This window comes from Corapipo altera, unplaced genomic scaffold (assembly GCF_003945725.1).
Source record: "Corapipo altera isolate COAL_440 unplaced genomic scaffold, ASM394572v1 61411, whole genome shotgun sequence".
NCBI lineage: Eukaryota > Metazoa > Chordata > Aves > Passeriformes > Pipridae > Corapipo > Corapipo altera.
Genome location: NW_020884875.1, coordinates 24164824 through 24182293, shown reverse-complemented (window position 1 = coordinate 24182293; position 17470 = coordinate 24164824). Strand labels below are relative to the sequence as shown.

At 37.4% G+C, this 17470-nt stretch overlaps 1 protein-coding gene across 1 annotated transcript in view; it reads right to left on the bottom strand.

Moving 5' to 3' along the window:
* Positions 1-17470, bottom strand: part of FOCAD (focadhesin) — a 92327-nt gene that overhangs the window by 3559 nt on the left and 71298 nt on the right. Inside the window, exons 29-41 of the mRNA XM_027634639.1 lie at positions 15368-15515; positions 13324-13443; positions 12291-12413; positions 11366-11443; positions 10938-11009; positions 10669-10771; positions 9583-9663; positions 8412-8540; positions 6201-6316; positions 4372-4632; positions 3696-3785; positions 2152-2329; positions 648-745 (exon numbers count right to left, since the gene is read on the bottom strand). Coding sequence (XP_027490440.1) covers positions 648-745; positions 2152-2329; positions 3696-3785; positions 4372-4632; positions 6201-6316; positions 8412-8540; positions 9583-9663; positions 10669-10771; positions 10938-11009; positions 11366-11443; positions 12291-12413; positions 13324-13443; positions 15368-15515 — 1597 coding nt within the window. The remainder of the gene's footprint in view (positions 1-647; positions 746-2151; positions 2330-3695; positions 3786-4371; positions 4633-6200; positions 6317-8411; positions 8541-9582; positions 9664-10668; positions 10772-10937; positions 11010-11365; positions 11444-12290; positions 12414-13323; positions 13444-15367; positions 15516-17470) is intronic.

Genomic DNA, 17470 nt, shown 5'->3' with positions numbered 1-17470 from the left:
TTGAAACAGCTTATGCCTCTTTCTAAATTCAAATTAAAATCTCTACAACAGAAAGAAAAGAAGAAGCACACTCTTTTTAAATCATCCTTTAGATTAAAGCGGATATACGTTTCATTTAAAATGGAGAAATAACTTCTTCATAGCACCCTGACTGTTGAGTGAAATCAGAGACGCTCACCCTTTTGGTGATTGGGAAATATTATAGCAATGTAACAAATGCCTTTCTGATCTAAGCAGCAACTTATTTTTTGTCCTCAAACAGAAGACCTAAACAACATTATTTCTCTAAAACTGTCCAAGCCCCCTCAGAAACAGCAGCTACACAGTTCTGACCTGCCTAGACAGTTCTACGAGTAAATTCAAAATTTTCCTTCAATTGTTCTAAATGCAGTAAATGTGAAGTAATTATTTCCTTTAGTTTCTATCATAATTTAAATGTCAAGGTCATTTTAGAGTAAGAGTTTTAAATATTTATTCATTTACTAAACGCACATTCATTCACAAACATTGAGATTATCTCTGTGGAGGAAAGATCACAATCTTCTAAAATATAAAAGCATGGGGAGTAACACTTATTACCAAGGAAGAATGTGAAATATATCAGAACCTCCTTTTTTCCTGCTGCAAATTATTTTCACAGCATGTACCTCTTTTAGATTGACATTTTGTAAGACTATTGACTTGTATGCTACATTGCTGATGCAGCCCATCAGGTCTAGCAGCCAATCCATTCTTTTCATAACTCCTAGAAAAAGAATAAGAACATTGACTCATGCAAAACACTAGAATGTACTGTTTTTCATTAAAAAGCAAGCAGAGAAAATCACTATAGAAAGAAAGTACTGACTGTAGAAGAATAATGATCACCAACATGGTTGCCACTGACAGAAGACATATGAGCCTTTAAACAGTACAGAAACTTTGATTATAATGCGGGGAACACATTGAACACACAGAGAAAAGAATGCTGAGCAAAAATTGTTTCACATAATGGCAGCCTGCAGACCCCACTAACCAAGTCTATATACATGACCACAGAACTCTAAAGCCTCCCTCAAGTTTTTGCCCCAGTACTTCATCTAAGTCTAGCACTGATGTCACTGTAGATTGGGCAAGAATGTGGGCAGTGCTGTGAAAAGGCTCCTACGGTGTTGAGAGGATCAGTAAAATATGGCCAAGGTACACAAATAAAATCAGCCCTCAATTCAACCCAAGGATGGAACACATTTCACTGATCCAGATTCTGCTGTCCATAAACTATTGTATCTCCTACAAATTAATTCACCTTCGAGACCATGTCACTTCATATGCTACCATTTCCATGTAATCTTTACAAGTGGCCTCTTTAATGCTGCCTCCTCTTTTACCCAGGAAGCCTCGCTTCACTCATTTGAAACTCAATATTTTTTGAAGTTCTTCAAACACAGCTGGCAGCTAAGGCATCTGGCAATATAATGTATTCAAGTTGTTCTGTGAACACAGGCAGACAAAGACCCTTCTGCCATGAAAATGAGACCTCATTCTTGCCTCTTTCTGTTGTTTCTTCCTCCTTTATCTTTCTGTGTGATTCTTCTACTTCTCTTGTGTCAGCCTCAGTGCTCTGTCAGACCCATAGCTGAGCCACTTCAAATCCTTAACCCACCAGATTTGTTTCCTGTGCTAATTCAGAGCAAGCTTTTCAGGAAAGCAGGCTATCTCCCTGCTTCAATCAGTTTCATGGGAACATCCCCCCACCTACTGTGTCACATAGACACCGCTAAGTCATTTATTACATCTGAAGGTTAGCAGAGTGGCACTATTACAGGTCTCTGATGTACTATGTACATTCATGACCTTACACTACCTTACACTGAGAGTCTGAAAAGAGTGGGAGATACGGATCTAGTCAAAACTCTGGCCTGTAAACCATCCTGATGAGATAAATAACTTGTAGCTGAACCATGAAAAAATAAAGAATTGGAGAAAAACATAAAAGCAATGTTTGATACAAGTATTTGAAGAATACAAAAATTCTGAAGACAGTGGTTTCTAATATGGATAAATTTGGAAACACTTGGATTAAACCATCTTAGAATTATTTTAAAAGCATCAGTGTAGATTTATCAATATCTGTTCATTGTCTTGTTGATTCTTATTTAAGCCCGATCTTACCTGTGTTTTCATGTCTCATAATACGAGCATGATAAAAACTATACAAGAACATCCATAAAATATTTTCTTTCTGGTGATATCCTGCCACGGTATCAATCACCGCATTCAAGTTCATCAGAGACAGTCTGCCTTGGGAAACCAAATACACTTTCATGAATGTGGCCTTCTCTATATTGTTCTGCAAATGCAATTAAAAAACATATTAAGTTAAAATGGGTGTTTCTTGTTGGAACAGTAAATGTGGCATTCTTTGAACATCTAGCAGGCTCATTTTTCCCGAAGATATATTATTAAACAGAAGACTGTACATATTATTTGAACTTTACATTGGTCCAAACAATTCAGCAAAGTGTAACTCAGTACAGTTTGTTTTCATACTGCTTTAAACCTTACATTCCCCTTTAAATTGAAATGAGTTAGCTTGACAGTTCTGGAGATTCAAGTCTTCTTGTAAGATAAATTCACTGCAGTGACAAAAAAGAGGTTTTCTTAAATGGCGTTTTCCAGTGTGGAAATAAGAACTAAAAAATATAAGGAAATGACAGTTCAGCTTCCCTAACTATTTGAATGTTTGATTCTCTAGTGAGTCTGTTAGCAAAAAGAACAGCACAGCTTTAAGTAATGGATGTTTGTTTATAAAAGCCTGTTCTGAAACCATAAAGTGTTTCCACACAGGTAATTTCCTTAGCATTTCAGCTCTAAGAATTCCACTGTTAATTGATTCCATATAAATCAGGAAACATTCTAAGTGTGAATGCAAATATAGCAAGAGTCAAGAATCAAAGGATGTCCAGTCAATTATGTCACATTTTTAAGAGAAGCACGGATCCACCAGTTCAAGTACAGCTAATCACCAGGATACAATTACACTCCTTTTCAAGTAGGTGGTTATGTTAACCAAAGAGGATCATGGTTTGCAGTTTGCATCATCAATCTGGGATTCAGAAGATCTAACATCATTCCTGTTTGGCTAACAGAAGTAACTTTACAGAATCACAGAACCAATTACATTGGAAAAGATATCTGACATCATTGAGTCCAACCTATGACCAAACACCACCTTGTCAACTAGACCCTGGCACTAAGTGCCACATCCAGTCTTTCCTTAAACACCTCCAGGGATAGTGACTCCATCACCTCCCTAGACAGCCCATTGCAATACCTATTCACCCTTTCTGTGAAGAAATTCTTCCTAATGTCCAACCTAAACCTCCACTGGCACAGCTTAAGACTGTGTCCTCTTGTTCTATTGCTGGTTGCCTGGGAGAGGAGCCAACCCCCATCTGACCAACTTATTTAAAATTCTCCCAAGTTCAAAGCTCCCAGGTGAAAACAGCAGTATTACAGTTGAGAAAGTTTTGTATATGGGTTCTTTGCACTTTTGCTGCAGGCACTTTTGCCTGCAGATTAGATCCATAACACTCTTACTTGCATAGCAGATAAGACAATTAATGCTGTTAATGAGCTAAAAGAGTCTGGTGACAACAAAATGATAAAGTTTTGCGTGATTTGGTGATAAAAGACCAGAATCAAAACATAATTACCTCCGAGATCTGGACAATGCGATCAACCTCTGAATCAGCCATTTCTGAGATACATTTTGCTACATCAATATACATCTCCAGTTCATCTCTCTGCAAACAGAAAAGTAAATGCATATTTAAATGTCTATTTCCAGTATTCTAGTCTCTAGAGTCATTTTACTTAATCTATTTTAGAAATTCTGTATTTGCTGGGGAATTCAGTGTACTTTATTATACAAGAACAATGACAGTTGAATACTTTCAGAGAACTTGTTTTATTTTTAATGAAAAAGTGCCCTTCCTTGGAGGTATTTTTTACCTCCTGCCTACCTGTAGCTAGATAGCTTCTTTAAATCACCATGAAAAGCTGAATGCTCGTGGAGAAAAAAAAATAAAGCCTTCTAATTGTTGTCTGCTTCTGTTTCAATAACATCTATTTCAGCATTAATAGTGTATTTTTCCATTACCAAATCACTTATGAGGGAGAAGCATACATTAAACTGGGTTCACAATGTCATATTCTAAAGTAACCAAAAGTAACTTCAGTTGAAATTATGCTACTATTTTAACTATTATCATTAAAAATTGTACAACTAATTCATTTTTCAAACCTGATGGGTCAGTGCAAAAAGATGGGACTTACCATCACTAAAAATATCTAGCTACAATGTTCATACACCTCACACTTATTCCTTACCTGAACCTCATTTGGAAGAAGCTCATATATTTTCTCCACAGCCTGGCACAGAAAGTTCCAGCAAAACTGGGCAGGGTTGGGAAGTTTCATTGCCTGGATAAGCCCATGTAGAACACACCGGCAAATTTCTGGGGGTTTTGTGCGGTTCTTCCCTTCAAATTGTTGTATCAGAAGCACTTCTGTAAAAGACTGCAGTTTGTCTTCCGCAACGTGTTGCATCCACAGGGACAGGGACATGAAAAGGTACTTCTGAGTTTTCATCTGAAAAGGAAAAACTTTAACTCAGTTTCAGATTCTACCTCTTCATTGACTTTGAACTATTGTTATAAAGGATGAAATTATTTAAAAAGTGGCTCAAAAACCACTTAAAAAAGCACTCTCAAAATCATAATACCTCTCACTTTTTCCTCCCACTTTTGATGAGTTCAAACATGTCAACATTCTGTTTTCCTTAAAAATTGAGGAACTTACTTTCAATGAACCCTAAATACCACATCTCTGTATGGACAGAATGATTTTACTACATGGGGCCCACTGCATTCCTACACAAAGCATACAGACACTCTAGACAGCCAAGGACAGAAGTATTGTAGTCACGGCACCATTAATGTTGCCAGCTAATGAAGAAGAATGAATACCTACTGGTAAGAAATGCAGAGCTTACACACTGGCTAACCTGATTTTGTGACCTCAAATTCCCACTGCAGCTGGCAAAGTGGTGCTCAGAAATAAAATCTTTTTTTTTGATACCTTACCAATTATATATCTTAAAATTTCCACCAACTGTTTGCATATTTAAGACTACTGAATTAAAAAATATAAGACAAAAACACCCCTTGAACTGTAAAAGGTCACAGAAATACACAATGAATTTTTTGAGAATTGTCACAAACCTGCTCCTGAACTTTTATAAACTGACAGAACCGTGCAGTCAAGCCTACTGTGGAATTAAGAGAGTTTTACATACTGTACCATGGAGTCCACACTGTACCTCCAGAAGAACAGAATGGATAAGCCCAAATCTGATCATACTGTAGGTTAGTCTCTTGGGTATCTACTGTTGGGAGAGCAGGATTGTGTGATCAATTTCTCCTGCATTTTTGTAGGCCTTGCTTGACATAACTTTGGAAGTTGCAAGCTGTGTGGTGTTTATACTTACAGACTGTGTGAAACTATGTGAGTTTATACTTGTTAGCTGTGTGTTTATAGTTATAAGGTATGAGAAAATAGTATCTTTATAGTAGAAAGTTGTGGGAAAACAATCACCTTGTTGTAAGCACGTATCTGGAAGAAACTAAACTGTATAAAAGTTAACTCATTTAAATAATGAATTGGACATCGCTGATCATATTGATCATCTGCGTGTTCCAGAACTCCTGCTGTCAATAATCTACAGAATTAAGGCAATGCTTTCAAGACATAATGTGTTTTACTAGATCAAGAGACAATGCTAGAAGAAGCAGGTAAGCTTCTGCACAGATTAGGTTGGACCTTTTTCTAATACAATCAGCTGGTATAAGAAAAGATACTTTTTCTCCCTACATACCATCCCTTCTTATGTCTCCAGGTTGTCAGAGTTACAGCACAAAATGAGAGAGAGGAAAAAGGTCTTCAGCAGTAATGTAAAACCAGTGTACCAGATCTTAAGTCTGCCTTGAATTTCAAGGCCCCAGAATAACATTTCTCTCATTATAAACACTTGCTAAACAGTATTTCTGAAGAACTGTGAAACCAGTAATCCTTTTCTGGTGAGACATTCTTAATATCATGACTGAGGAATTTTACAGGAAAGAGGTGCTGAACTCCCACAAGTTTTCTGACATACATACACTGAGACTGTAGACAAGAGGAGGTGCCACCCACATGCCCAAAAGCATTGCTGCATTTTTAGATGACTGGGCCTGTGTCACAGCCAGTTGAAGGCAGAGATGTTTTACCTCATCACCTACAACAGAAGAAAACAAACGTAAGTTACAAAGAAATTATTTCCACTTTAAATTAACATGTTAGAAGAATCCTCTTCCCATTCATGCACTTCCAGCAAGAAATCTCAGCATTTGTCCAAGTTAATTTCAATTCACTCAAGAACAAATATGTGGGAATGCTAAGAAAAGTAAAAAAAAACCCTCTTTGCCAAATAAAGATAAGATTTAATCCACAGAAGGAAAGATGAGTCAATATCCCTTCCTCTCAAATGCAGGAGTAATTACCATTTGTTCACATGTTCCTACTCTTCCAAGTACCCCATGTCCATATAATATGTCACAAACAGAGGTTAGTCACCATTACTGCTGTGGGTGGTTGGTTGCAACATTTTCCAGGTTAGCATGTGGGAACACCTTAATTTGCATAGATATTAGGATGGTTATGGAATCGTTATTTTTTTCTCTTTAAAGTCCTCTTAATGACCGGTACAGTCTTCTTCTTAATAGAGTGACTGGTCATAAAGATGATGAAGAGGTACTTTGAGCAATGGCATGGGTTCAGTATAGTTCATGACTGCTACAGTAACATAAGGACAAACAATTTAAGTATTATACTGGCATTTGACGCATTAGACAGAAGATCCATTACTGTTAAACATCAGCATAAAGCTTAAATGGGTGCTTTGCAAATGTTCTTTAAGTAATGAAAGAGACAATCAACACAGTATGACTTTTATAAAGTTCACTAACATTAGTAGTGCATGAACAAAGCAAAAATTTAAGAGTGCAGTGTCAGGTTCTTCTAAATAAAATATCTTAGAAACTAAATAATTTGCAGAGCTTGGAAAGGGCAAAATTTTAACAAGATAACAACTGAATAATTCTATCTTGAACAGCTAAGACACATTATATATCTTATGACACATAAGATGCATGATTTGCCTAAGACTGTTCCCTTCAGAGCGCTACTGAATAAGAAAAACATACTACTACAATCATGTAATATGGTTTCTGCTCAGCAACAGCTGCAATAAACCCTGGAAGATGGGAAAGCAATCTGTTGTCTTCCATGTTTATAGATGAACAAATCTTCACAGTAGAATCTGTGAAACACTTCAGGTTCACAAAACCAGTCATGAATTCTCAGACATGAGTAACATAGAGTATCCGACAGAATTGAGCATACAGTCTAATTTTTACAAACATATTCATGATATAGCTGTTGCAGAGAAAAGTGTCTAAGAGTATCACATTTCTAGGTGGACTGTTAGGTCATAATACAATTGTTCTGCATTACACTTTCTAGTACAAAATGAATATGCTCATTAGCACATAGAAAGATCTATTTCTGAATGCATTTATTATCTAGAGAAGGATGTGCAACTTCTACAACACTATAGAGGGACATTGAAGAAAACTTATGCATAAAAATGTAGACTATGATGCCGTCTGAAGTCTAAAAAGAAAACAAATGAACTGTTTCCTATGGAAATTCCCTCATTTACAAAAGTAAGACTCCTAAGCGAAAAACAGGAATGAAAAAAAATCTCTCATACATTTAACAAGTTTCAGCTATTCATAAGTATTGCAGAGCTCAGTATAGGAAATTCTTTCAATTATTCTTAAAGCTGTCAGCCAGTGGAATTTAGTAGAGAGTATATTTCAAACTAGTGATAGCTAGATGAATTACCAAGCAGTTCAAATATGTGAAAAAGCTGCCTGCAGCCTCTGACATGGACACTGGACCAAGCATTTAGCAGATACTGAAAATAGGTTACAATTTCATGTTGTTTCATGATGGGTTCTTCTTACAGTAAATAATTCAAATGAAATATTCAGGCTACTTTCACCAGTGCTTTAGGGAATTTCTAATACTGCTCTAAACTTCTCAGTTCTGATCTTCTTTAGTTTTTTCTTGTGTTAAAACAGTGTCCACATGGTGATCACAAATACATGCTTGCAAACATTAAAAAGTTGGTCTTGAAAGCATAGTAAACACTTAATGACTGCACTAACTTCAAGTCCTTAAGTGGACTCTAAATTTTGTGAATGCTGCATTAGTAAAGAAGTCTTGTGACAAATACAAAAGACTTAATAGAAAACTATTAATCTTACCAAAATTTAGCCTCATCAAAGGAGAAAGAACTGATGCCCAGTTTACAGGTGGATACTGATAGCTTTCTCCAATTAATGCAATGGGTGCCAATGCTGCTTTCACCAGCTCAGCTGGGACAGTTTCAGGACCTAGAACAGAACATTCAATCAGAGCCTGAATTTTATACACAGACATTTACCTGAACAACTCAGCCAAAAACTGTGAACACTGCATTGAAGTTCAAGCTGTAACAAAGAACTGAAAAGCATTATGAAATCATTGTCCCTTCCTTTTGCATCTGAGAATCAGCTATGTCTTGTCTATAATCAACTGCTGTATTTTTAAAATTAATCTGTCTAAAATGGTTTTTTCTTACTGGTAAACAGAAACTTTCTGGTTACTCGTTCTTGAGTCAATTTATGAGTTAATTACAGATATTCCTCATCTAGTAAGGTAGTATTTTTGCATTTGCTATTGGGAGAACAGCAAAGTTTTCTGACACTGCTCTCCTTCCTCATCTTATTGGTGCAGGCCATGAAAATTGTCAGGTAAGTGCTAACCTTTGCTACATACTGTGTTACTTCCACACAGCAAGTTAATACAGTTCTCCTGGAGGCAAAGCATGGGCAATTTTTAACATCCATTTGAAGCAAAACTTGCTTCTTAGGACAGCAGTGAGTTCACTTAGCTCGACAAAGGAGTAATCCTCCTTGCTTTACTCCAAGACATCTACCTTTATCAGCCTTCCTCATAAAAGACCATACTTCCTTCAGGCTCCTTTGCGTTTATCACACATAGTAGTAACCTGTTAGAATACCACTGTTACAGAGAATCTTAACCTAGGATTACCAAAGTAAGGAGCAGCATAAAGTTGCTTTGATGATGGAGTATTCCCAAGGACACAAGCTAATGCTTAAAGTGATTTGACTTTCATTCCCACAGGGAAGATACATCATCTCACCCCTCGAAAAGAAGTCAAAAATTAAATGGAGAAAACTGAAGACCTAGCTACACAATTCCACCTTATCTTTTTGAGTGTTACTCATTTTTGTGTTAAAGTATCCTGCACCAGTAACATCCAAATTAGTATTTAGGAAAGTTCTTTTAGCAAATAAAAGCAGGTCATTAGGGTCACCCTTAAGAGTCATAACAAATTTCCCAAAGGAATACTATAGTTTTATCTTTTCTTACCTTTCTTTCCACTTTCAATGGCAAAGTCAATGGCTGCCCTGATAAAGCTGTTTACAGGTAAGTAGCTAAAATCTGGAGGAACTGTGAAGACAAAGGGACTGTTTATATTCTAAAACATCATCAGCAAAAAATTATAACCTTCTGCTCCTTTGTACTTTTAAAGACCAAACTGAGCAATGTTTGAGCTAACTACTTCTGTAGGTGACTGTATTTGGAGCACAAGACTGATAGATGCATTTGCCTTTCCACTTCTAAGGCAAGAACATTTCTGGTGGTGAGAAGTGGTGAGAAGTGCCAGGTCTGAAAAAAAGAATTCTTTGACCAACTAAAAAGTCAGGGATAAGAACTTCCTTAAAAAAATATTGGGCACTGCAAGTTGAGCTTTGAAAGGGAGAGCTTCAAAATTTTAGTAAGTTTAATACAACAGTGACATTCCATACCTATCTAACCTCAGGCATGAGTGCCAAAATTCAGACAATCTTTTTTTCTGAGATGAGGAAGTTTATCTACATTTTCTGTTATTGGTTCCCAACTTAGTTCACACCAAAGTGAACAGGTTCAACTTCATTAGTTTCTGCCTATAATTTCATCAATGGCATAATCCTGCCTGTATTTTACCAATGGATATTGAAACAACACCAGAAGGTAATGATATATTGACTAGGGCACATAACACTAGTTTGTTTACTTCAGCTAACCAGAGAAGATATCTTCTAGAAGACAATTCTAAAAAGTCAGCTTGCTCTTGTTATGGACTAGTTTGGAAGTATGGACTTTTTCATTCAGTGGGAAGTGTTAAAACAAAGAATAGATTAATCCATTTTCAAGGCACAGAGTGGATAGTGTAGGTGTCGAACACATGCACCATATACTGAGTAAAACTTAGAACCTTACTTTTAATCTGCAGATTCCTGCTTCACACTTCAACCTTTAGAGCTGGCACACAGGACCATGAGATCTCCAGTTCAAAGGCTGTCATGTTACTAAATAAGGCTGCGTGTCGAGCCTGTAACGTGTCCCTTGATGTCTTTTTAGCGATGTGCTATTTCTGCAGGTTCTTTAAGGAGCAATAATAAAACACCTTACCGGATGCCCTGTTCTGGGTAGAAGACAAACAGGACATGTGAAGGCGTCCCAGAAGTCTTGCTGCATTTGTCTGAAGGCCAACTTGTCCTGAGAAACTGATTATCTGTTGAGACAAGAAATCACAAGTTGAACAAATTTCCCTACACTGCCTCATTCAAGTTGGACGCAGACATTATGTAGTTTCTTCAAACAAATTTGACTTGTTTGTTCAAGGTGTCACAGTACACTAGTGGATTATCCAAAGCAGGAAAGAGAGACCACCTTCTTACCTGTGTAAGGGCTCTGATGACTTCATTCAGCTTACTTTGAAACTGTGAGGACTGCACGCTCTCAGATTTCAGCTGCCAAAGAAAAAGAAAAAGAAGTAACAAAACAGAGAACAGATCCTGAAAAGACAGATTACATTTGCACACATGCCTTTTTGTGGCGGAGTGGAAGAGAAAAGGAGAAAGCTCACATGGCTGGAAAGTTTTCTCCAGTGGCACTGCACATGGGCCATATGATGGCAACATGGAACGGACCCAGTTTTACCCACTGCAATTCAATATCGCTTGGTTCATACCCAATACAAATTATTGCAAAATGTGATGCCCTGGTATATAATCACTCCTGTAAAAATGGAGAAGATGCATTCCATCTTGTCTCCAAGCCAAACTTCTCCATGAGATTAAGGTACCATTTGCTTGCATGTTCTCACCTGTATCATGCCTCCTTCAGAGCCCACCAGTGCAACCAGCCCACTGATGGCAGCCAGACGCTCCATTGTTGGAGAACCCTGGAAGAATAATTCAGGACTAGTGAGTCATTGTTATCACACAACACTACTGTAGGACAAAATACTTGTTTCTTCCAACTTAAAAACCATAACTATTGTACACCTCTCATCCTATCAGCCTTTTCAGGTCAGACTCCAGTATAGTAGATAATATTTATCCCTCTCTTGATGAGTGAAGGCTTTATACGGAGCTTCCCTCTCACTCCCCCAAATCTGAAATCATCATGGATTGACAAATAACTTTTTTTCCTAGCACAGTCTGTATTCCACAAAATACACCAGTGCAATTCAACTCTAAAACACTGTTTCTTTATTGATACTTACCTTCAGCTGCGATCTTAATGTGTAAGTTTGGAGTTTGATTTCAAACACCTGACCTTTCTAACAAGATAAATTAAAATTATTGTAGCTACTAAGGCAATATAATAACTATTCTTTTAGTCTAATTTTGACAAGTACTACCTAATTTCACAAAACATTTTCATTTAATAATTTAGATTTTATCCTTGGACATTGTTCCAAATTAGTAAAAATGTCCAAATTAAGATCCAATTGAGATAAGCATTTCTCATAAACCGTCTGAGCAGAAGAGAAACAGGTTTTTTTTTGCTTTAGCAAACAGCCCAAGGATGTATTTTTGCTTCCAAATATCAATTAAACAGTATGTTTAGATAGCAGTAACTTTTCCTAGCATCACTCCTGCAGAAGAAAGGAAAATTATGTCCCTACTGTTAATTTTAAATGACACACTGCCCCCCCACCAAACAAACAAACAAATAAACAAGCAAACAAAACCCAACTCAAAGTAACAAGTACAAACCCAGCATATTAATTCAAATTCCTTTACCTCAGCAAGTACAATTTTTATCCAGGCTGGTATTAGTCTGTTACTCAGGTCTTCAGCTTTCCCATGACCACAAGATGACAATCCATGTACTACTGCACCTAAAGCTAAAGCAAAACTGTAGGTCTGTAAGATGAAAAGGACACATTAAAAAACAGATCTTACAAAGGATTCTTTTTAACATTTATTATGGAAACCTTACCTAAATACTTATTATTTCCCAATGATTAGAAGCAATGTCATTGTCCAAAATACTGGATTGCTTGCTTATTTCAAGTGTTTTCTCATGTCAGCCGTCATGAGATTTTCTGAGACTAAATACTGATCTTTGGCATACAGAGTCTTTACTTTAGAGCAAACTTTCTGATATGGCAATAAAAAGCTGTAGCACAGGTAGGTTGTTCTGACTTCCTATTTTTCAGATGAACATTCTGAACAGCTGATTAGTGTAATACCAGGCTTTGATTCACAATGTTTGTCTCTTCCTGGTTCCTTTTTTTCCTGGCAAACATTTAACAGAAAAGAACCTGCACTAAGATATGGAGATTATTTTTTGCATTTTTTGAGGGTACCCTAGGACACTAGGGATGAAACATACATCTGGAGGAAGCTGTCGCTAAGGTTATGATGTATTGTCTGGAGGCTAAGGGAAAGCAAAAATTCAGAAGAGCACAGTTGATGTATTTTTCTACCAAGAAAAAGATTTTTAAGAAACATGCTCTAAAAGAGACAAAAATTGGCAGGATGCAGGGACTAAAGACATTAAGAACTCAAAAATACCAACTTCCCTTTTAAATGAAATCAAACACATAAAACTTGCCTTTATTTCACCATCTGGTAATTGCCATACACCTGAAGGCAACACATCAGTGAATCAAGTGGTAGCCTTGGTAATCGCATTGTATGCACAGCACACTCAACACTTGTTAAGGATGAAAGTAGATCAATATAATTTTCTAGATTTACAGTCTAGGTAAAGCAGAATCCAATATTAAATAGATAAGAGAAAAACAGAACTGAAGCAAAACCCAAGCACCTGCTGGTTATTTTCTGCTAAGGTCCGTAGCTTGCTCATGGCCTCCTCAGCCTCAGCTGCTTCTATGATTCCAACACTGAAAGCAGAGACACAGGAACAGGCCACTGAATATGCAAGCACCTGAAAAAGATTTAATTCTACTAAAATTCACTGTAGCAACATTCACAATGAATAGCCTGCCAGCATGATAAGAAGACATAACTTTGTCAATTTATACTTTCCAATGTTTATTCTCTCTCTGAAAGATTCTTCATTAATATTAATGTTAAACAAATACAACTAAAGCTTGGTAGTACTTCTGATTTTACAGAGGTCAAACTTCTGACTTCCCACACAAATGTAGGTATTCTCCTCAACACAAGTAGCTGATCATTATTTATGTAAGCATACTCAGCATGCTGTGATCACATAAGGGCTACAATTAGGTCCACCAGGCCAGAAAATGAGCCCATAGTAGAACTCTCTCTTACACACAGCCCACAACACTAGCCTCCGGTCCTTGCAGAAGGATACACTAGCAATGCTGCTTTTCTTTTTTTCTGTCTTAGTTATGTAGAATAAGGAAAGAAACACTGAACTCTCAACAAGGTAACAAGGCAAATGTGCCAACTGCTTAACCTGCTCTGTACCAAAGTTAAGCAGCAGAAGAACACATGACTATAGGGAAAGTACAGAGCACCTACCTACTGTGCAGGATTGACAACAATTTGACTTGGAGCAGTAATGCTCAGATTGCACCTCTTGCTACAGCAGGCCAAAATTACCTCTCAAGTACAGGATTATATCCCAGCCATTTACAGCTCTGAAAGAGCCTCTTGCGCATCTCATAAATATAGTAGCATTCATACTAGGATGCTGGCCAAACTTTACTCATGTAATTTTCTGTACAATTCCTTACAGAGATTTTAAGTGGAAAGGGTAGGTTTTGCTTCTCATCCCAAACTATCTCATGATGTTAAACAGCTGCTACCTTTAATCTCAGAAGTTGGTGTACTGAAATCAGTTTAAACTCAGTAATGCACTTGAAGATCTCTGGGGACAGATATATTATTTCATAGCTGTAAGCCATTTTAATGCATGAAACAAACTGGAAATGGCTAATCCCCAACACAGACTTAGTGCCACAAAAATTAAACTCCATCAAAGAAGACCTTTAATAAAGGGACAGAACAATTTCAGAACAATACTAAGAGCAGGAAGAGAATAATACTATCAGTCTCTATTAACTCCCTTAGGAAAAACAGAGGATTATGCAACTCAGCTGTTCAGCTGCTGAGGGCTTACATACATCATGTACAGTGACGGTTGCTTTTTGGGTGCAAAACGCCTGCTTGTTCTGACTGTTTTCTGTTGCAAACTCTTCAATTTCACCAGCTTTCATTACCAAGTTTTACCTCAACAATGTTATAGGCTAAGTGCACGGGCTGTATCAAGACTTACAGGACATATCCTGGGGAAAAAAACCCTGAAATGCATGCTCAAACTCAGCAGAACTCAGTTTAAGTCTTTAAAACACACTTACAATGACAACAGCAAATAGGGCCATAGCAGCATGCACAGGTACAAGATTCACATTAGCTAGTGACAGCAGCTTTCAAAGGATACAGAAGGCATATTGAAGAGGGAAGTATTAGCATTAAGGTTCTCTCTCAGAGTAACATGCTGTCTGCTTTCTAGCAGATCAGATGAGCAGTAAACAATTGTACATATCCATATGTACAATGTGGACCCATATCCACAGTTATTCAGGACCCAACTTTCAACAATTTAATTTAGGGTTAAGGAATTAACGAAGCCCTTCAAAGGATTATGCCTGTTATCTTTTCAGGTAGATTCTTAATGTCTGTGTTGAATTACAGGTTATTTTATTATTACTGTTATTGTTTTTTCAGCAGATATAAACCCACATATTGTGAAAGAAAAAACAGAAATCAAGCATTTCAGTACTACAGACAGAAAAAGCTTCAGTAAAAAGACTATAGTTATTAAAGGGAGGCAACAAAGTAAAAGGAAGATTTAAAATCTGTGTTAAAAGAGTTTATACCTCCTGGACCCATCTGCTTTGGTCCTCACTGCTGTCCAGGTACTTGCAGAGTTTTCGCAATGAAGCAGAAACATGCACTCGTGATTCTGTTTGGCTACTGTGGCTCATGAACGAAAGAACAAGTCCTACTCCTAAAATACATCCAGTGCTTTAAGAGAAAACAAAAGAAAAACCAATTAAGGACATTTTGGCTGCTCTGAACTCTCTTTAAACTCCAACATAGGTTGCTAGGTAAGAAGACTTCTTGGCCTTGCTTGATAACTAGCCCTGTGTATAATTACTTACCATAGTTGATTTTACAAATGGTTTTTATTTCACATATGCTTTTAGGGAGACACAGGATGAAAGAAAAGCATAAGAAGAAAATGTATATTTAAATAACAAATCCTACACATACAGCCCCATTATTCCTTCTGCCTCTGAAGAACCAATAACCCCACAACAACTACATCAGCTAGTATGAAGGAAGTATGGATCCAAACTTTTAAGCGTGATTTATCCTGATCGTATAACGTCTGATATCCCTGTTAAACATACTAATTGCAGATTCACTGGCTGTATTAGAATCTGGTGCTGTCAGAGTCCTGCAAGAGGTTGTTTCATATGCATATGCAACAGTGGATCAGCTTCATCAGGGCAGGCATAACTAGCGCAACTAACTGATGCTGTGGATACTTAAAATTGCAACAAGAACACAGCTTCAAAGCATATCATTTAATAGGGCATCTGGCACAAACAACTTCATAGTCTCTGCCTCTTTATCATATTTGACCAGAAATTCCATTCTGGAACAAAGAACTCTTATTAAATTCTGTACCCGTGCACCCATAGCAAGTTCCAAGTCATCAGTTTTGTTAGAACACTCTCAAACAGTTCTGGCTGCCATCACGAGATACTAAAGCATACCAGACTCCTCTGACTGGCACGCATCCACAATAGCTCAAAGAAACAACTCGTATCTGAAGATAATTTTTCCCCCTCACACATCTCCCTGACAATGCATGTAGTGGGCAGTGAGCAGTCAAATGAATGTGGCTAGGATCTTAGGCATTCTTCTAAGCTTCTCCTATCCAACTTAAAAATGGAAAGAGTTACTGCTTTTACTCAGCCAGGTGAAAAAGAAACTTCTGAGAATAATTTCAGTCATATTTATAAGCTAATGTTTTACAGTAATTGTGGATGAAGATGACTGAGCATGGCTAGAAGACCTGGAGTGGTGTCTTGGCAGTGGTATCTTTTTCCAGCAAAGAAAATCAAATAAACCTTTTTAAGCAACTTGTGTATCTGAATTCATGAACAGCCAACAAAAATAAGGATGTGGCTTATACACAAGAGTTCTATACCCAAGTTTACACTACTGCTTGTTGACAAAACTACACAGAAGATGGAATTTCTCATTAGAGCTACACAATTTTATATTACTGACTCTATTAATAGAGACTCAAAATGTAAGTGGGGACTAAAGCAAGACTAAAACTCTGCTCCCCTTTTTAAAACTAACAACTTTTTTAAACTAACAATTACTGTCACTTGGTCACCTTGTTTGTGAACTACATAAAATGAGTATTTAAGTGCATTTTATCCACATGATACCTCAGATTTACCAGCACATTCTGACTGTTATACTGCCACAGCACCAGGGTGCTGGGAGCCCTGCCTCCCACTGGGGGCAATCTGAGTCTGGCCAGCACTGGCTCCCACACCCGCGCTGCTCAACAAACCTAAGCTCAAAACAGACAGCCTGTTTTCAGGGAAAAAGAGAATCACCAGTTTAGAAGGGGTGAAACACTAGTGAGAAGATCAGTGTAATGCTCATGTCTCACAGCTGGCCATGCCTGTGTCACACTGGATGAAAAGGCTGGAAAGGACCTTCCTTTGGAATAGCAGTTTACAAGTGTGGAAATGCAAAATTTGGACAAGTCCGCAATGTTTACAGCTTTACATTACTAGTTTGCTTACAGAGAATGCTCATACTAGACACCACCTTACTCTCAACCTTTAAAAACCATAGGCATAAAAAACTACCCCACCCTTCAATCTTCCCTCTCCTGCTTGTCATTGTTTCATATTCTTCTGACACCTCTCACCACCATAGGAGTCTGG